We start from the raw sequence: 16,362 nt of genomic DNA on the forward strand, positions 1-16,362 counted from the left end.
AACCTCAGCTTCCCCACCTGTAGCATGAGGGGGGCAGGTCTCTAAATGAGCTTTAAGGTAATGGCCTACTCTGAAATTCACTATCGTGGTGGAGGAGGGAGGGGAGGGGTGGAAGGGAGGGGATGGAGTTGTTGGGAGAGCACAGCTGGGAGGTGGGGCTGCGGTGGGCTGGGCTGAGACACATCTAACACCTAGGCGCCAAAGGAAATAAGTTTGAAAACTCGGTGGAAAGGTTAACTTGCTGCTATGGCCAAGACTGGGGGCAAAAGGGTGCAGGAATGAAGGGGGGTTCAGAGGAATGAGCAACAATCCCGAGCCTGATGAGAAAGAGGAGGGAGGAGACCCCAAAGAACCAGTGGAGTGGACAGCAGGACTTTTGTGAGATTTTTTTCTTTTAATTTGGAAGTTGGAGTGTGTGTGTGCCTGTGTGTGTATGAGTGTGTGTTTTATACAAATAAGTCATGATCGTTATAGAAATGTTAGACTATCTGCAGTGTGATGCTCAGGACCAAGGGCGTGACTGTCCCCTGTCGCCTGGTGTCCCTTTAAGAGGCCCTTTGACAAGCTGGAGCATGACCAGGGAGGACCCCAGCATGGTAAAGGACCGAAGGACCCACAGGATGAACTGCTGAGGTCATTGGAGATATTTGTAGAAAAGGAAATTCTGCCACCATCACGAATCTGAAGGGCTGTCATGTAGAACAGGGGCCAGCTTTGCTCTGAGGGCCCCAGAGGGCAGGACCATGGAAGTTACAGGAAGACAGCCCTTGATCATTTAACAGGATAAGCCATCTAGCTGCGGGTGGCCGCTGCTTAGTCCCCAGTGGTGGAGGGCAGATTCCTGCTTCCACTAGATGGCTCTGAGATCCCTCCCAGCATGAAGGTTCTATGGAATTCAAAAGTTAACCCCAAATATGGATGATTCTAATAATGGAAAATAGAGACAGTGCTCACTTAACAGGGAATAGGTGAGCAGCTTGAAGTTAAACTGGTAAAAATGATGATAGTAAGTTTATGAAAAGGTTCAGCTAACTATAAACCATTGAATATATCCATAGTTACACTGTAACTATCTAGTAACTGTGCTGTGGTAAGGGGCTACCCTTTGCATTTGCCAACAAGACTGGCACATAGCCTGTTACAGACTGAATTGTGTCCCCCACGCCCAAATTGCTATGTTGAAAGCCTGATCCTCAATGTGACTGTATTTAGAGATAGGGCCTTTAAGGAGGTAATTAAGGTTAAATGAGGGCATAGGGATGGGACTCATCCATTACGACCTTATAAGAAGAGATTCCAGGAGCCCACGCACAACAGGAAAAGCCACATGCGTACACAGTGAGAAGACGGCCATCTACAAGCCAAGGAGAGAGGCCTCACCAGAAACTAACCTGCGGGCACCCTGATCTTGGACTTTCAGCCTTCAGAACTGTGAGAAAATTAATTTCTGCTGTTGAAGCCACCCAGTCTGCAGTATTCTGTTACGGCAGCCTGAGCTGAGTAATACAGAGCCCATGAAATTGGTCCTGCAGAAGGTGGTAAAAAACTAATATGTATTTGCCTGGGGTGTGTGTAGACCTGGGTCTGAGACACTGAGCCAGAGCAACATTGAGAGGTCTTTTGGAAGAAGGGATGAAAAGGCAGTGAGAGGCCAGTGGGCAAAACCAGACAGCTCACGGCGCTGTGCTTGGTCATCCAAAAGGCTGCAGGGAGACCTAGAAAGTGAAGAAGAACATTTTCTTGGTGCTGCACCGAAAACGCTTGGGCTTCCCTCTAAGATGCATATTTTTAAAGAGAGGTACACTAAGAAAACAGGCAATGACAACAATTTCAATAGATGGCAACCTTTTGGCCATTGTTTTCGTCAAGCAATTTACACAATGTTGTGTGTTCCTTACCTACTGTGCTTGTATTATTTTTACCTTTTACATTTTTAGAATAGTAAGTGTGCTCCTGAATGGCATGCAGTTTCAACCGAATGGTCTGAGTCAGGTTTGTGCCACGGTGTCATGGTTTGGTGTACTGTTACCTCCCCATCACTCAGGGACAGGAGCAGATATGTCACACATGCCCAGCTCTCTTCCTCTCGAAACTCATCCCCAGCCTCGAAAACTGAAAAGCCATAGGGGTCAGCCCAATGGGACATGACTTTCCTAGCAAGATGGCACATGCTGGCTGTTTGAATAGTGATCAGGCAACAGGAAACTCGCCATTAATGTCTCTTACGATAGGAGAGAGAAAGGTTTACCAAGACTTCCTGGGCCCTGGGTGTGCACCGATTCCCCAGTTGGGGGTTAATGGCCCCCAAGTGCTTCCTCCCCAGATGAAAGCCCCTGAAGACCAAGGGGTCTTCACCTTGTGAGACCAGAATGGCCTTGGGGACTGAGGAAATGGACTCTCGCCCAAGATCCCGGATCCTTATAGCGCCATCACTGACGGGGGTGTGGGGGGCTAAAGAGAACAGCCAGCCCGAGGAAAGCCCAGGCTGTCTGGACTTTAGGTGTCAAGGGTTCAGAGAATGGACTTCACAGGCATAAATCAGTATAAACCACAAGCTGAACCTGTCTCCGATCAGGACGAGCCCTGAGAACCATTTGAGTAGAAGCGTGTGCGTGTAACTCTATGGTAGAGAAATCACAAGTCTGGGTCCCTGGCACTTATCTCAAACATTCTTCCTAAGATCTGGCATTTGTAGCACTACCTGCCTTCTGCTTGCCTCCTCTGCATCATTCTAACCGCCTCTAAAGGCCCAGGCCACACTGGCCTCTCTTTTCCAGCCCCTTAGCTCTTATTACTGCCCCCCGCCCAGCGGCCCCCCCAAGTGGAGTTCAGGCTCCTCCAGGGAGACCTCCATCCCTCCCAGCGCTCGGCACGGTGTCTGGAACACTGTGGGCATCACCACAGGGCCTCATGTTCAGTAGGAGCTGAGACCTGTACGGGGCATGCAGCTGGCACATTGCCTCACATCTTTTGCCTGGGAGAAGCCAAGTGTGGACTCTGCACACAGTAGGTGCCTAATACTACACATCAGTTGCTCAATGAATGCCTGGTGGTGCAGCACGGAGGGCGGTAACATGGCTCAAGCCTGTCAGTGGCTCTGATTGTCAGTGGTCTAGAACCTAGTGGTCATCCCTGCTGGTGTCTGCTTGGGCCACCACGCCTGAGAGAAGACAAGGGCTTGGGACCAGGGCAGCTGGCTTCCTGCTGTGGGTCAGCACCATTTCCTGAAACCTCTGGAAAAGAAATGTTCCCTCCCTTTGCTCCCATTTGAAGAGTCCCCTCATTCCAGTCGGCACCTGGACTCCTCTGGCCCTGCCTGTCAGACAGTTAGGGCCGGAGTGGGATTTCTGACCTGGAAGTTGCTCAGCGGAGATTTGGGGCTGAAAGCCCATGTGCCACTCCCAGCTCAGTGAGGAGAGGGCCCAGGGAGTCTCGCTCTGCCTGTGCCCTGTTGAGCAGTGGGGTCCGGAGAGGGACATACACAGGCTGGGGCTCACGGGCCACTTCCTGCTCCAAGCATGACATGATCTCTGGGTGGTCTAGCCGCCTTGCTGCATCTTTCCGCTTGCCTGGTTCATTCATCGTCAAATGATCTGTTAACAAAACTGTTAAGCCCTGGACAATCCTCCAATTAATGATTAACAAACCCCTCGAGGACAGAGCCCTGTGAAGGGAAGGAGGGCCTTCCAAGGCAGGCTGGGGGCAGGTACCATCCACGCGAGGAGGGAAGACCTCGTGTAGACGGACTTTCAAATTCCATAGGCTCCGAGACACCTCTTTCCTGGGGGAGAGTGTGTGTGTTGGCGTGGGGGCTGGAAAGGGGAAAGTTAGGGTGATGGTGGGACTGGGGGTTTGGTTCCAGATCTGTGTTGAGTGTTTTGTCAGCCAGATCTGGGAGATTATTTTGAACAACGTTGCTTTAAAAATAACGGAAATCTTGAGCCCAAGGGGCTTTAGACAGTATTCCCCCCAACCCCAAAAAACTCCAGGATCCAGGATTCTTTAGAATTTACAGTGATGGTAGTAGTAACAACAGCTAACATTATTGTGAGCACACTACGGGCCAGGCACTGTGTTAAGACTTTACATACATCATTAAATCCTTAAAGCACATCTAAGAAGATGGCACTCTTATTATCTCTATGTTACAAATAACTTAGAGGCTTAGAGATACCAGGTTTCTAGCCAAGTTCATTGGGTTAGTGGGTAGTGGAGTTTCCATTCTACCCAAGCAGTCTGGTGCAGAGCCTGGGCTCCTGGCCACCACCTTCCGTGCTTCCAGCCACATGCTCCTAACCCCCTCTTCACCTGCAGCCTTGGTTGGTTGGTCTGCATGAGTGACATAATTGTATTTGTCCCATCTATTGATATGGCCATGGAGGGGGACCCCCGCGATATCCTTGGCACCCCAATGTCAAGCTGAATGTCAAAGGATGCTGCGAGCCCCTGTGGTTAGTTAGGAGGTATCCTCCCAAGACACATAGCTCCGGAATTAGGGGCAAGTTCCCAGCCACGGGCTGGTTCCTTCTGGTTGCTATTGTGATGATGGAGGACTGCAAAATGTTGTGATGAGAGAAGGCAATTTTCTTTTGTACCAAGTGGACCTACGGGAACTAGGTACTTCGAACATCATGATGTTAACGCAGTCTCCTAAGACTCTGGAAGGCAAACTGGTTTTTGGCTTTTTCACATTACCCTGGGCCCCTAAAGGGCCATGGACACTGAAAGATGGTTCTGGTACCAGGAATGAAAATAATCATAGCAAATACTTTTATAGTAATTACAAAGTACTAGGCACTCTTCTAAGGGCTTTATGTAAAATAACTCGCTTAATCCTCACAACAGTAAGAAGCAGATTCTATTGTTATCCCCTTGATATAGATGAGGAAACTGAAGCAGAGTTTCAGATCCCATATGCTCAGGGGTAAGTATTTTGGTGGAGGTGCTTGGCTACAGGAGGAACTTTGAAATAGATGGACTTCTGTTCCCAGAAGCATGGGACAGGTATGGGGGGGTGACCATGAAGCTGCAGAATGAAGTGTCACACGGACTTTTCTATCTGCCCGGACCCTCAAGTACTAACCTGCTTTCACCACACGAAGGGAGGAGGTGGCTGGAGAGAAGTCACAGGACCTCGCTGGATAATTCCCAGCCCAGTGCTCTGTGCCTTCATCCCCGAACTCTTCTTGAGCATCCTTTAGTGCCAGGCACTGCCTTGGATACTGGGGGTGGAATGCGATGGAGTCTGTGCCTGCCCCCAACCCAGGGGCTCGCAGTCTAGTTGGGAGAATGGGCCAGGCAAACTGTATTGCAGGCGCTCAGCCAAGGCCCAGAGCACAGCTGGACAGGAGAGAACCCAAGCCGTGGAGTGGCTACAGGGCAGCCCGCGAGCAGAAGGGTAAGAGCTGAAGTGGGGTGGCCGGCAGGAGCCGGATCCCGAAGCACCATGTCAAGGGCTGGGTTCTGTCCTGAGAGCAGTGGGGCTGTTGGAGTCCTTCACCAGGGAGCGACAGGACCAAACCTGTGTTTTGGAAAGATCACTCTGGCTGCAGCATGGACTCTGGATGGGAGGGCTTGTACTGTGGGTCTGGTGATGCAGGCCTGGAGTGATGGCGGCCTGAAGGGAGGCGTGGGGTGGGGATGGAGAGGAGAGGACGATCCAGAGGAGGCAGAAGCAAAGGCGTTTCCAGACTCACTGCATACGGGCATGAGGACCACCACAGGCTTTGACTCTGGACTCCTGCCTGGATTCGTGGTGTCATTTCTGAGACAGAGACACAGGGAGAGCAGCTCTGTGGCAAGATGATTTCAGTTTGGACATTTTGTGTCTCTGGGCTAACCATGTGTGGGCAAACAGCGTTATCATGCATCCCCAGCTTCTTCCAGAATGTTTATTGAGGGAGCAGTGTGCCCTGGCATGTCAGAGGCTGGCGCAGGGAGAGGTGAGATCTGTGCTGGGTGCCAGGGCTGGGGGGAGCAGTCCTGAATCCCCCAGCCAGGTAGGTGACTCATCCCACTCCCTTTTAGGGATGGGGACGTGACATTCCCATTAAGCAGCTTGACCAGGGGCTGCCAGCCCTGTGAACAAACTTGGGCTTCTTGCATCTCCTCTGCACTGGGGAGAGGCCCCTGCTTTCTGCCCCTTCACCAGCTTCTCTCTCTGCTGAACTTCCCGGACCTGGGGCTTGTGTTGGCAGGAATAACTGTTTTGATGTCAAGTGGGTATAGTGCCATGTACGGTCAAGCCCACGATCTCATTCAATCCTCCTCTATGCCCGATGATGGTGGTACTGTCACCACATTTTCAAGATGACGAAAGGAAGGCTCAGAGAGGTCAGAAGACTTGCCCCAGTCACACAGCTGTTCACTGTGTCTCAAAGTATCTTTACCAGATCCCGTCTTTGCCACTTGTGGAGGCCAGGGCAGCTGCTGTCCAAGCAGAAGGTGGCATGAGGACAGGCAGAGTTCTGCAGGGTGGAGGTCCAGGGGCAAGGGTGGGATGGGAGGAAATGCAAAACCCACAGGGAGGGGCTACACACACCCCACCGCATGACTCCCCAGCCCTGAGAATCCTCGTGTCCCCTCACCCTGGGCCTGTGAAATCTAAAGTCAAAAGCGACAAGCCTCTTCACTTCCGGTCAACTTGGACTTTGCTTTTCGGTTCAGAAGCAAGAGGGAGCAGGTGCATCCTGGCTCCTCTCTCCCTGACATGCAGGTGAAAATATAATAGCCTTTCTGCAGCTCACCACTAGGCCCAGCGTCTGGGGCTTTAGAGGGTCTCTGACCACCCTCCTGGCCACCAAAAATCCTTTGTGGAAGAAGGTAGGGGCTAGAAAGAATGACATCAACAGCCTGCACCTCTGCTGTGACACACACAGCTGGGCTCATGTGGTACCAGTGCAGTGACACTGGACTTCGACGGCTCACGAAGTCTGACGCTGGCCACCACCTCCGCCCGTGGATTAGCTCAGGGGTTCCAACGCAACAAGACCAACGGCTCAGGTATTTTATAACAGGATTCAAGTGGAACTAAATCGTTGTTCCCCTCTTATCACTTTGTACACATAAAATCTATTTTAATCAGCTTTCAATATATAATCTAAAAAAAAAATGAAAAGAAATCCTACAGATTCCTCCCACCCCCAAACTGTTCTTAGAGAAAGAAAGGTTTATCTTGTAAGTTTCTTAAGAAAAATCTATATGTGCTCATTGCATTGAAATAACACTCATTACAGTGAGCTGCATGCAAGCCGGCTTCTCTAGTCAAAGATGAGAGACAATTGCTTGACCTATTGCAAATCAAAAAGCATTTCCACACTACCTTTATTTTTCAACTGGTTAAGTTTTAAATGAAAGCCCCAGCACCCTTTCTTGGTAAGGCAGACTCACAGAGCCCCAACCGAAATTTCAGCTCAGTCGATGGGAAGATAATTACAAGAAACAAAATGTGAAGTTTAAAATCAGGGCACTAATGAAGTCTAAAAATACCAGTGGCCCATCCTTCTGGCTGGCAAGACCTTTTCTTCATGGAGGGGATCTCTTCGTAATTACTCAGCCCGGTGAGAGGCCAGGTTGTCATGTCAAACAATAGTAGGAAAAATCACGGGACTTTAATGAGCTAGATCTCAAGGAGTTCTATGGTGGATCTTATTATAATGCTGGGCAAGCTTTCAAACAGAGAACAGGAGAAAAGGAAAGTTCTTTTTTTTTTTTTTTTTTAAGTAGAGTTCTGACTAGTGTTGATGCTGTCACGCAGGGCCTCCTGGTTCCCGCTCGGAGCCAGCTGCCTGTCATTTAGGAGTGTGAAATCAATTGGGCTTCGGAGATGTAAAATCCCTGGGGGCAAAATTAAAAGTGACCCAAATCCAAACCCACGTGGTCTTGTCAGGAAGATGAGTCTCACATAGCAAGTTTCAAAGATTTGGTTTCAAAATTCAGGTTTCTTATTTAAAAAAATATGCAGTTGTTTGACATTAGATCTGACAGACAAATTATAGCTTTGGCAATCAAGGCTTTTAAGATTAGAAATGAAAGGAGAAATTACCTAAAAAAAAAAAAAAAAAGAAAAAACCCACCCAGGCTTGAGTTGGGAAGCATTTGTGTGTGCATGCTTCATTGCCTTTCTTCACCGTAAATATGAGGGGATAAATCAGCTGATGAGGGCCGTAAGTAGAGAAGCAAGTTCAATGTAATTTCTGGGGAAACAACCAGCTCACCGGAAACCTATGAAAATCAGCATGATGGATGGGTCACCGGGTCACCGGCTGGAGCTGGGGGAATCTAGCTAGGTCACCGGAAGACGGGGCTGTGAACACTTTCTAGGCCCACACCATCCCTGGCCCTCACCTGGTGCTGAATATACACCATAGGGGCTGGAAGAGCACACCCCACCAGGGGCCCCCTCTTTACTCCCCTCCTGTGCGTGGGCTCAGGCCCACGATAGAGGATGGTTCACACCGTCTGATGATGTTACAGGCGTGGCTCTGTAAGGGCCTGCAGGCCCAGCGCCAATGGGCGCAGCAGGGACCTGCCTCTACCACCTATATCTTCTTGATCTTAGGGACTCACATGCTTAACAGCGATCAGATGCGCCGACGCCTGGCAGCTTCCGGGAGGTGGATCCCAGCTCCGTGCTAAGCCCTAAACCAGGGAGCGGCCCCGGCTGGGCCAGTTACCTTTTTACACAGAACAACTTCTTTTCCTAGGTGCATGCCTGACATTGGCAAGTCAGCAAGACCTTTGCTCAGTCCTAGGAGGCCCCTTGGGATGCGGCAGTGGGATGGGGTGGGGAGAGGGAAGCCCACCCAGTGCCTCAGGCTTTGGCACAGCCTTGGGAGCAGCCGGGACACCTAGTGCCCAGTGTGTCAGAGTTGGCGGCATATAAACCGGGAGTGAGTTTTTGTTTAAAGGGGGAGGGAGCTTAACCAAAACAATTCAAACAAACAAACAAACAAAAATCAATTTAGTCAATTTAAAAAAAAAAAAAGATCTTAAGGCAAGAGTTTACCAAAATGTAGATGTAATTTTCTATAATTTTGTCATTTAAAACTAGTGTTGATTTCCCAAACAAAGGCAGTCAGGGGCGCAATCAGATTGGGAATTAAACCCAACAGAGATCTAGACATGGCTTCGGTGGTGTTGGGACACTTGACAAGGCCTGGAAGCTGCTCGAAGGGATAAAGATAGAGAGCAGGCTGGACGAGCGTGGCTGGTTGGCGTCCTTGCTCTGCTAAGACTCTGCTTTGCAGGTGTCGCCACCCCCCCCCACTCTGCCATCTCAAGTGGTTGTAAGTAGGGAGGCTGAGAAGTCACGCCCGAGATCCACACCTCCTAGACTATCTGCTCCCCTTTCAAAGGAGGCCTGGATGCCCAGCAGGGCAGACCACCTGTTAAGTATCCTCTTTCCCGCACCCAGATCCAGGGCTCGCTGGCCGCCCTCTCCATTCAGCGGGAGGAGAGGCCCGGCTGACTGGACCTGGAGGGGATAGACAAGCCTGGGGCAGATAAGCCCCACCAGCCTCAGCTGCGGCCCCCAGACCTCCCGCTCCCCTCCTCATTCCAGCTGGCCAGATCCCTTAGACAGTCGTCAGGAGTGAGGCTGGTTTGCTGACGCCCTTTGCACTGACCCTCCGGCCGGCGCCCAGCCTAAAACCACATCCTGGTGTCCTGCCCCCGCCTGGCTCTGTTCTCGAGGATCTGCCTTGGAGCTCCCCTGAATGAAAACTGCCCTGGGCTCGGGGAAGGGGGGGTTAAATGAAGGCCAAGGCCGGACGTGCTCTTTCTTGGGGCCTCATAGAGCCACCCATGGGACCTCACAGAGCCAACATTCAGCTGGCTCAGGGTGGTCTGGGAGTGGCTCCTGGGCCTCACCTCATGCCCCTGAGCTGCTCTCACCCAGCGGCACGGCAGTAGATGTTTTCCGGAGTGGGGACGGGGAACACAGACAGTTCATGTTCTGGCTGTCCTCATGAGTGGAAATGGAGAAGGCCCCCAGAGGGACTGTTCTGAGGGAACCCTAAGCGGAGCAGAGGATGCCTGCTCATCTGCACGTGGCCTGGCCTTGGGTCAGAGGGGAGAAGGGCCCAGGGCTCGGGCTGAAGGCGGAAGGCCCTGGACTTTGCAGGCTCTCCCCTCCCCTCCTCTTCCTGCGCACTCACGTTTCCCCGCCTTCCTTGTCCTGCCCTCCACCTTCCCCTCTGCCTCCTTGGTCTGAGGCCAGGCTGCCTTTGGCAGGGAGCCCCACTGTAGCCTGCATGAAACCAGTGAGAGACTGCTGGAGAGCACGGAAGCCAGGAAGCAGACTCCTGTCCGCGCTGAGGTAGTGACCGTACAGGGAAGCACAGATGCGGGCACGCAGGAGCGTGTGGGCAGCAGGACTTACCTTTGGGGTGCCCGGGGTCGGTGAACTCATACTTCCCCACGCCAATGGTCCGTAGCATCTGCAGCCCGTGGGCCGAGTCTGACGTGGGGGGCCCATTGGTGGCAGGGGCACCGCTGGGGAGAGTGGCAGACGGCTGGGCTGGCGGCGGTGGAGGCAGCAGGGGCCCCGCCATGTGGCCATTGCCCACAGTGGTGGGTCCTGGGCGGGCCACCTGCCCGACGCCGGGCAGCGTGGAAACAGCCAGGGGCTGCGGGCTGGCATACAGGGCCTGGGCGGGCATGTTGACCACCACGCTGCTCAGTGGCTGAGAGGGCGGCTGTGGGAGTGAGTAGTGGCCTGGCATCAGCGGGAGCTGGGGCCCCACGTGGGGAGGCAGTGAAGGGGTCACCCCAATGACCGGGGCCTGGACGTTCACAGCCGGGCTGAAGGTGGGAGGCTGGGCCACTCCGTAGGAGTGTGCGATCAGGGCAGACTGGCTCCCGGCGGCCACTGTGGTCACCCACGGCCCTGTGCCTGCAAGGGAGATGGAAGAAATGTCACCCGCCAGTTACATCTTCACTCAGCAAACACCGACTGCCCCCGGCCCTGGGCTGAGTGCCGGCGTCACAGAGGTGAACAAGAGGCCTGTGTCCGGGAGCTCACGGACTAAGAATCCGTGGTTAGAGTGGCACAAAATAAGTGCTTTAGGAGTAGATAAACATGGCTGTGGGGTCTCAGAGGGGGGAGCATAACCTGCCAGGGAGAGGCTGAGAAGCAGCAAAGTAGAGAGGAGGAAGTGGAGACCTTCCAAGAGACCTGGATTCACATCTTGGCTCGGCCACTTACTACCTAAGAGCCCTAGGCAGGTCGCTTATCATCTTTGAGACTCGTTCTTCCTATCTGTCAAATGGAACTAGCAACACCCACCTCATAGGTCTCCCGGGAAGAACTGAATGATGAAGATGTATTTGACAAAAACTCCCCAAATTAGCAGAGTGTCTGGCATGCGTTACATGTTCCATAGATGTGGGTGTTTTTCCTTCCTTTCTGGAGAATCGCTGTCTGAGAAAGGTGGGGAGAAATCTGGATTGTGAAGATAGTAGGTGTTTGCTGGGCAAAAGGGGAGGGCCAGAGCCTGGAGCCCTGCAAAGGTTCTGTGATGCAGGAAGGGAGAGCCAGGGGTGGGGGCAGTGGGGGGAGGCTGGCAGGAGCTGCTCTCCATGGCCTTGCTGGGGGGCCAGGGTTTGTCCTAAGCAACCTCTGCATGGCCAGCCCTGGGGGAAACAAGAGAAGTCCATTTTGGCTGAACAAAGGGGTCAGTCACACCTCCTGAGACCCCAATTTAAGATGCAAAGCCAGCCGTGCCCAGGTCAGGCAGAGCAGGGCCCCCTGAGCTCAGCTGACATGGAGGTGACCCAAGTGGGCTTGTGAGTGAAGCTGGAAGATGCTGTGATCGGGAAGGTCAATCTGGGTCACCTCTGATGAATAAGTCTGGGTCTAGGACTCTGTCTTCTGAAGGCCACCTTGATTGTCATGATGCCTGGAGTGGCGGCATAGTCTGAGGAAGGAGAGTGGGAACCAAGGGGTACTCAGGGCCACCAGCTCCAGAGGCTAGAAGGTGGGGCTTGGAGCTCTCTCACAGAAGTACAATTTTGAGGAAGGGCAGGAGCCAAGATGGTGGGGTGAGTCCCTAACCACCAGTGCGTACTGTCTCTGAGGAGTCCAAAGGGGGAGCCACTTGGCATGGTGGTGGAGAGCCAGGCTTGGCTTCAGACAGACGGCATTTTAGTCCCGGGTCTGCCCTCACTAGCTGAGTGACCTTAGGGCAAAGCCTTCCCCAAGCGGTTTCCTCATCTTCAGTGGGACAATAATGCCAACTTCGTAGTGTTGCTGTGAGCAGTGAGATGACACACAGAACAAGGCACATAATAAATGGGCAACAAATAGTTTTGATTTCGATTATGAGAGAGGCTGGAGAAAACTAGAAGCCTACAAATGTCAGTGAAGCAGTGCCAGCAAAATTATAGAACTGGCTGCTAAGGGAGATTGTCCCCAAGCCTGAAGAATAGGAGGTGGCATCAGTGTGAGCTAGCCTGGTGTCTTAAGGACAAAGCATGCCATCTGAAGCTCAATCCTCTGCAGGATTGGCCAGGGAGCCTGGAAAAATGCATGAGAACTTCAGAGTACAGCTGGCGAGCTCTCAGATAACTCTGTGGTGAACATATAGAGAGGTAGGGCCACAGAGGTGATTGATTCGTGAGCCGGGGAATGGCCCAAAGGATGCTGGAGACATAAAGGGAGGTCTCTAGTGATATGCTCACCATTTTTTATCAATGATTTGGATGACAATATGGAAGACATGTGACCAAGTCTGCAGGAGACATCATATTGGGAAGGTTGGGTAAAGGTCAGTAATAAAAGCAGGCATCTAAAAGATGCTGAGAGTCAACCAGGAAGATAGTGACAAGGTCTTGCCCTTGGGTCCCCACACCCAGCTGCTTAAGCCAGATTGTGAGGAGATGGACAGGGGTCAGAGTAGCCGCCTTGACAGTCTTGGGGTCTTACTGTTGTGACAGCATGAGATGTGTCTACCAGCAGAGCAGAAGTGATGTGAGGCTGCAATGATCAAGGTAGAGGGGCTGAATGAAGGAGGTGCTACAGACCACTCGTGGGTTCTTTGTTTTGGGTTCTGGGCACTGAAGGATACAGGAAGAGGAACAATCCCCAAGAAGGTGAAGGGACTGGAAGCCCTGGGCTTGAGGGTGTGGCTGAAGACTTGGGGTGTTCGTCCTGCAGAAGACTTGGAGAGGGGATGAGCAGGGCTCTTCAGATATCTGTAGGGCTGTGGTGTGGATGGCCAAGCCCACGTGTTCTATGTATCCCAAGGGGAGGTCTGGGATCCAAGGGAGATAGCAGGGAAGGTTTTTGTTATGGTCAGAGCCGTGTAAAGAAGGCCTCCAGTGCTGTAGAAGGTGGTAAACCCCCAGTCCCCGGGGCGGGGGAGCTTCTCAGTTCTCACGTAACTGTTGGCAAGGCAAGACCTCACTGGAATGGGTGATTTTAGAAATTTATGAATCAGAGTACTGAGATTTAGGAATGACTAACTATTCAAAATGACTCGAAGCAGATTCAGAGTCACTCCTATAATGTCACTCTCACTCCCTTGTCCTTCCCAATATTTTCTTGAGAACGGGGTAGAGACACAGCTACTGCCCAGGGAATTACACACAGTCACGCCCCACTCCCCCGCCCCCGTGCCCCTGCCCCCAGTGCAGCCTGAGCTCTGGGCTGCTGCAGGCCGTGGGTCAGGACCTGCTGAGGAGCTGGGGCACCCAGGAGGTCTCAGACACGTCTCGCCCTTCCCTCCGGCTCCCGGCGTAGGTGGCTCTGTCTGCCTGTAGTACACACCTGGGTTGTCGCTCTCCCTCATCTGTTTGGAGGGCGGCTCATCAGTGTCCCAAGGCGTGGACTGATTGATGGGCGTCTGCCCCCACCGGATGCTGGTCGTGAGTCCCTGGGACTGACTGTCTGCTTTGGAGATGCCGGGGGCCTGGGGAGAAGCAGAGCAGGAGGGTGAGCACAGCCTGGTAACGGTCCTGCCCTGGCGCCCATCCCCCGCAGTACCCCCGCTGCCTGAGCCCCGGGGCCAGAGGCAGAGACCGGGCCCTGCGCCCAGTACCACGGGAGAATGGCAGGGCGTTTTGGTGCAGTAGCAGCAGCCGTGGCCTTGGCTAGACTCCCGCCTCCAGGGACACCCAACCTAACCCGGTGCCTCCTCCACCACCCACTCTACCTGAGCCATCAAAACGGAACGAGCGCTCTGTGCTATGAGAAATGGCATCCCCCCAGTCCTTGGGTCATTAATAAGCTGCAACAATATGCGCGGGCATGTGTTGAGCACCAACTGTATACTCAGCCCAGGCCCAGGACCACCATGTGCCCAGCTCTTTGACATGTGAGAGGACGGCTCTCCAAAGCATTACCGTCGGGCCCCATCCTGCTTCCACACCAGCCTCCGAGGCCCCAGACTTCCCACTCCACAGAGGAGGCGTGGGAGGGGGTGGACTGGGGCCCCTGGGAGGACAGTGCAGGTCCTGCTGCCAGGGCTGGAAGGCAGGGAGCATCTTCACTGGGACCTTCGGCTCCTCCCTGCAGGAAGCAGGCAGGCTCTCTGCTCCAGGATCTCACTTGCTAATTTAGATATTCAATGAGAAAACAAACCTCAGGGCGAAAACAAACATTAGGACAGCACTGGTCTCCCTGAGCTACCACCTTACCATGGAATATTATATAGGCAATAAAAAACACGTTTACTGGGCTTCCCTGGTGGCGCAGTGGTTAAGAATCCGGCTGCCAACGCAGGGGACACGGGTTTGAGCCCTGGTCTGGGAAGATCCCACATGCCGCGGAGCAACTAAGCCCGTGTGCCACAACTACTGAGCCTGCGCTCTAGAGCCCGCGAGCCACAACTACTGAAGCCCGTGCGCCTAGAGCCCGTGCTCCGCAACAAGGGAAGCCACCGCAATGAGAAGCCAGCGCACCGCAAAGAAGAGTAACCCCCGCTCACCGCAACTAGAGAAAAACCCGCATGCAGCAACGAAGACCCAATGCAGCCAAAAGTAAAATAAATAAATTAAAAAAAAAAGTCTTTGGAGATTAAGACTTGTTTAAAAAAAAAATCATGTTGACTAAGAATTCCTAATGAGGTGGCAAAATGCTTATGCTATAATGTTAAATGAGAAAAGCAGGACATAAAATGACACGCATATAAACTTATCATGTAAAATAATATGTGCAGAAAGGAAAAATCCCAAAATATTAGCAGGAATGTCATTCTTGGGTGAAGGGATTAAGGGAAACTTTTATTCTTTTTGTCTATACTTCTCTGTATTTGCCAAATTTTCTACTGTGGCCATTACCATTATTTATAATATTATAATATTTATAATACGCAAAAAAAAAAAAAAATCCCCAAAACACATTGGAGGGCCTGGTACTGGGATAACTGGGATGTGAGGGGGTGAGAGTCTCAAGAGAGATGGTTCCAGGAGCAGTGACCACAGCTTGCAGGAGTGTAGCCGGAGCCCAGCCAGGTTTGGGGACAGTCACAGAAGGGCAAAGGAGCCTCCAGGGTCATCTGCAGGCCTCTCTCAGGTGAGGCCACAGTGCTCTTGCCTCCTATTGGAAGCTAAGTCAGTGATCCAGCTGGTGGGGGGCCGCGCCCCTTTCTGGGCATCTCTGAGCGGCGGGACTCTCCTTGCCAGGCTGGCTGGAGCGTACTGGCAGGCGGGAGGGGGTATGGACTTACTGGGGCTCTGATGCCTTATGCAGATGACAAACAGTGCCTGTATCAGGGCCTGCTGGGAGAAGTGGGAGCGCATCCTATTAGGACCATAAGCTGCGCTGAGCTAATTGCATTAGGCCGTACTTTATCTCCGGCCTGCATTTCAGATGCTTCGCTTCTGTGAACAGCGCAGGAAACAAAGGAAAAGAGTTAATCTCCTGAGGAAAGAACAATTCTGCGGACAAGCTTCCTTATCAGAGGCCTCTGCCCCACTTCTGTCTGTGGGACAGATGAGAGCTTAGGGTAGGCGAGGAGGTTGGGGATTTAGCCACACTCACCAATAGTCTTAGGGAACTTATGAAACAAAAGCGTGGCTTCTACAGCGTTCTCTGAATAGACAGCTTTCCAGTGTGCCCTGTCTGCGGGCCCCCTCTGTATTCCCAGGCTCTTGGGAAGCTGGTGGGCTCAGAGGTGCAGAGGTTGCTTTTCCTACAATAAGAGGCATCTGGGGGGAAGAAGCCAGTGTGATGTCCCATTCGGGGCCCTGTTTTGGGGTGAAGTTTGAATGGGGAGACCCCGGCCTCCTTACCCCTTCTGCCAGTAGGGGGTGCTGCAGCCCCCTCTCTGCGGCCTGGAATTCCCGGAGGCCTCCCAGGCCAGAGGCAGGTTTGGTTTTCCGGGTCCTCCTGCAGTTGCCTTTGTCCTGGCTGAATCAGCA

The 16,362-nt window shown here is 52.6% G+C and overlaps 1 protein-coding gene across 5 annotated transcripts in view; it reads right to left on the minus strand.

Annotated features, from left to right (window-relative positions):
- KLHL29 (kelch like family member 29) overlaps positions 1-16,362 on the minus strand; it is a 311,682-nt gene that overhangs the window by 53,826 nt on the left and 241,494 nt on the right. For all 5 annotated transcript variants that reach the window (XM_082427458.1, XM_082427457.1, XM_082427456.1 and 2 more), the window contains 2 exons: positions 13,769-13,910; positions 10,382-10,894 (listed from right to left, as the gene is read on the minus strand). In XM_082427458.1, the coding sequence (XP_082283584.1) occupies positions 10,382-10,894; positions 13,769-13,910 (655 nt within the window). The remainder of the gene's footprint in view (positions 1-10,381; positions 10,895-13,768; positions 13,911-16,362) is intronic.

This window comes from Balaenoptera physalus (genome assembly GCF_965194825.1).
Source record: "Balaenoptera physalus genome assembly, chromosome: 15".
Classification (NCBI taxonomy): domain Eukaryota; kingdom Metazoa; phylum Chordata; class Mammalia; order Artiodactyla; family Balaenopteridae; genus Balaenoptera; species Balaenoptera physalus.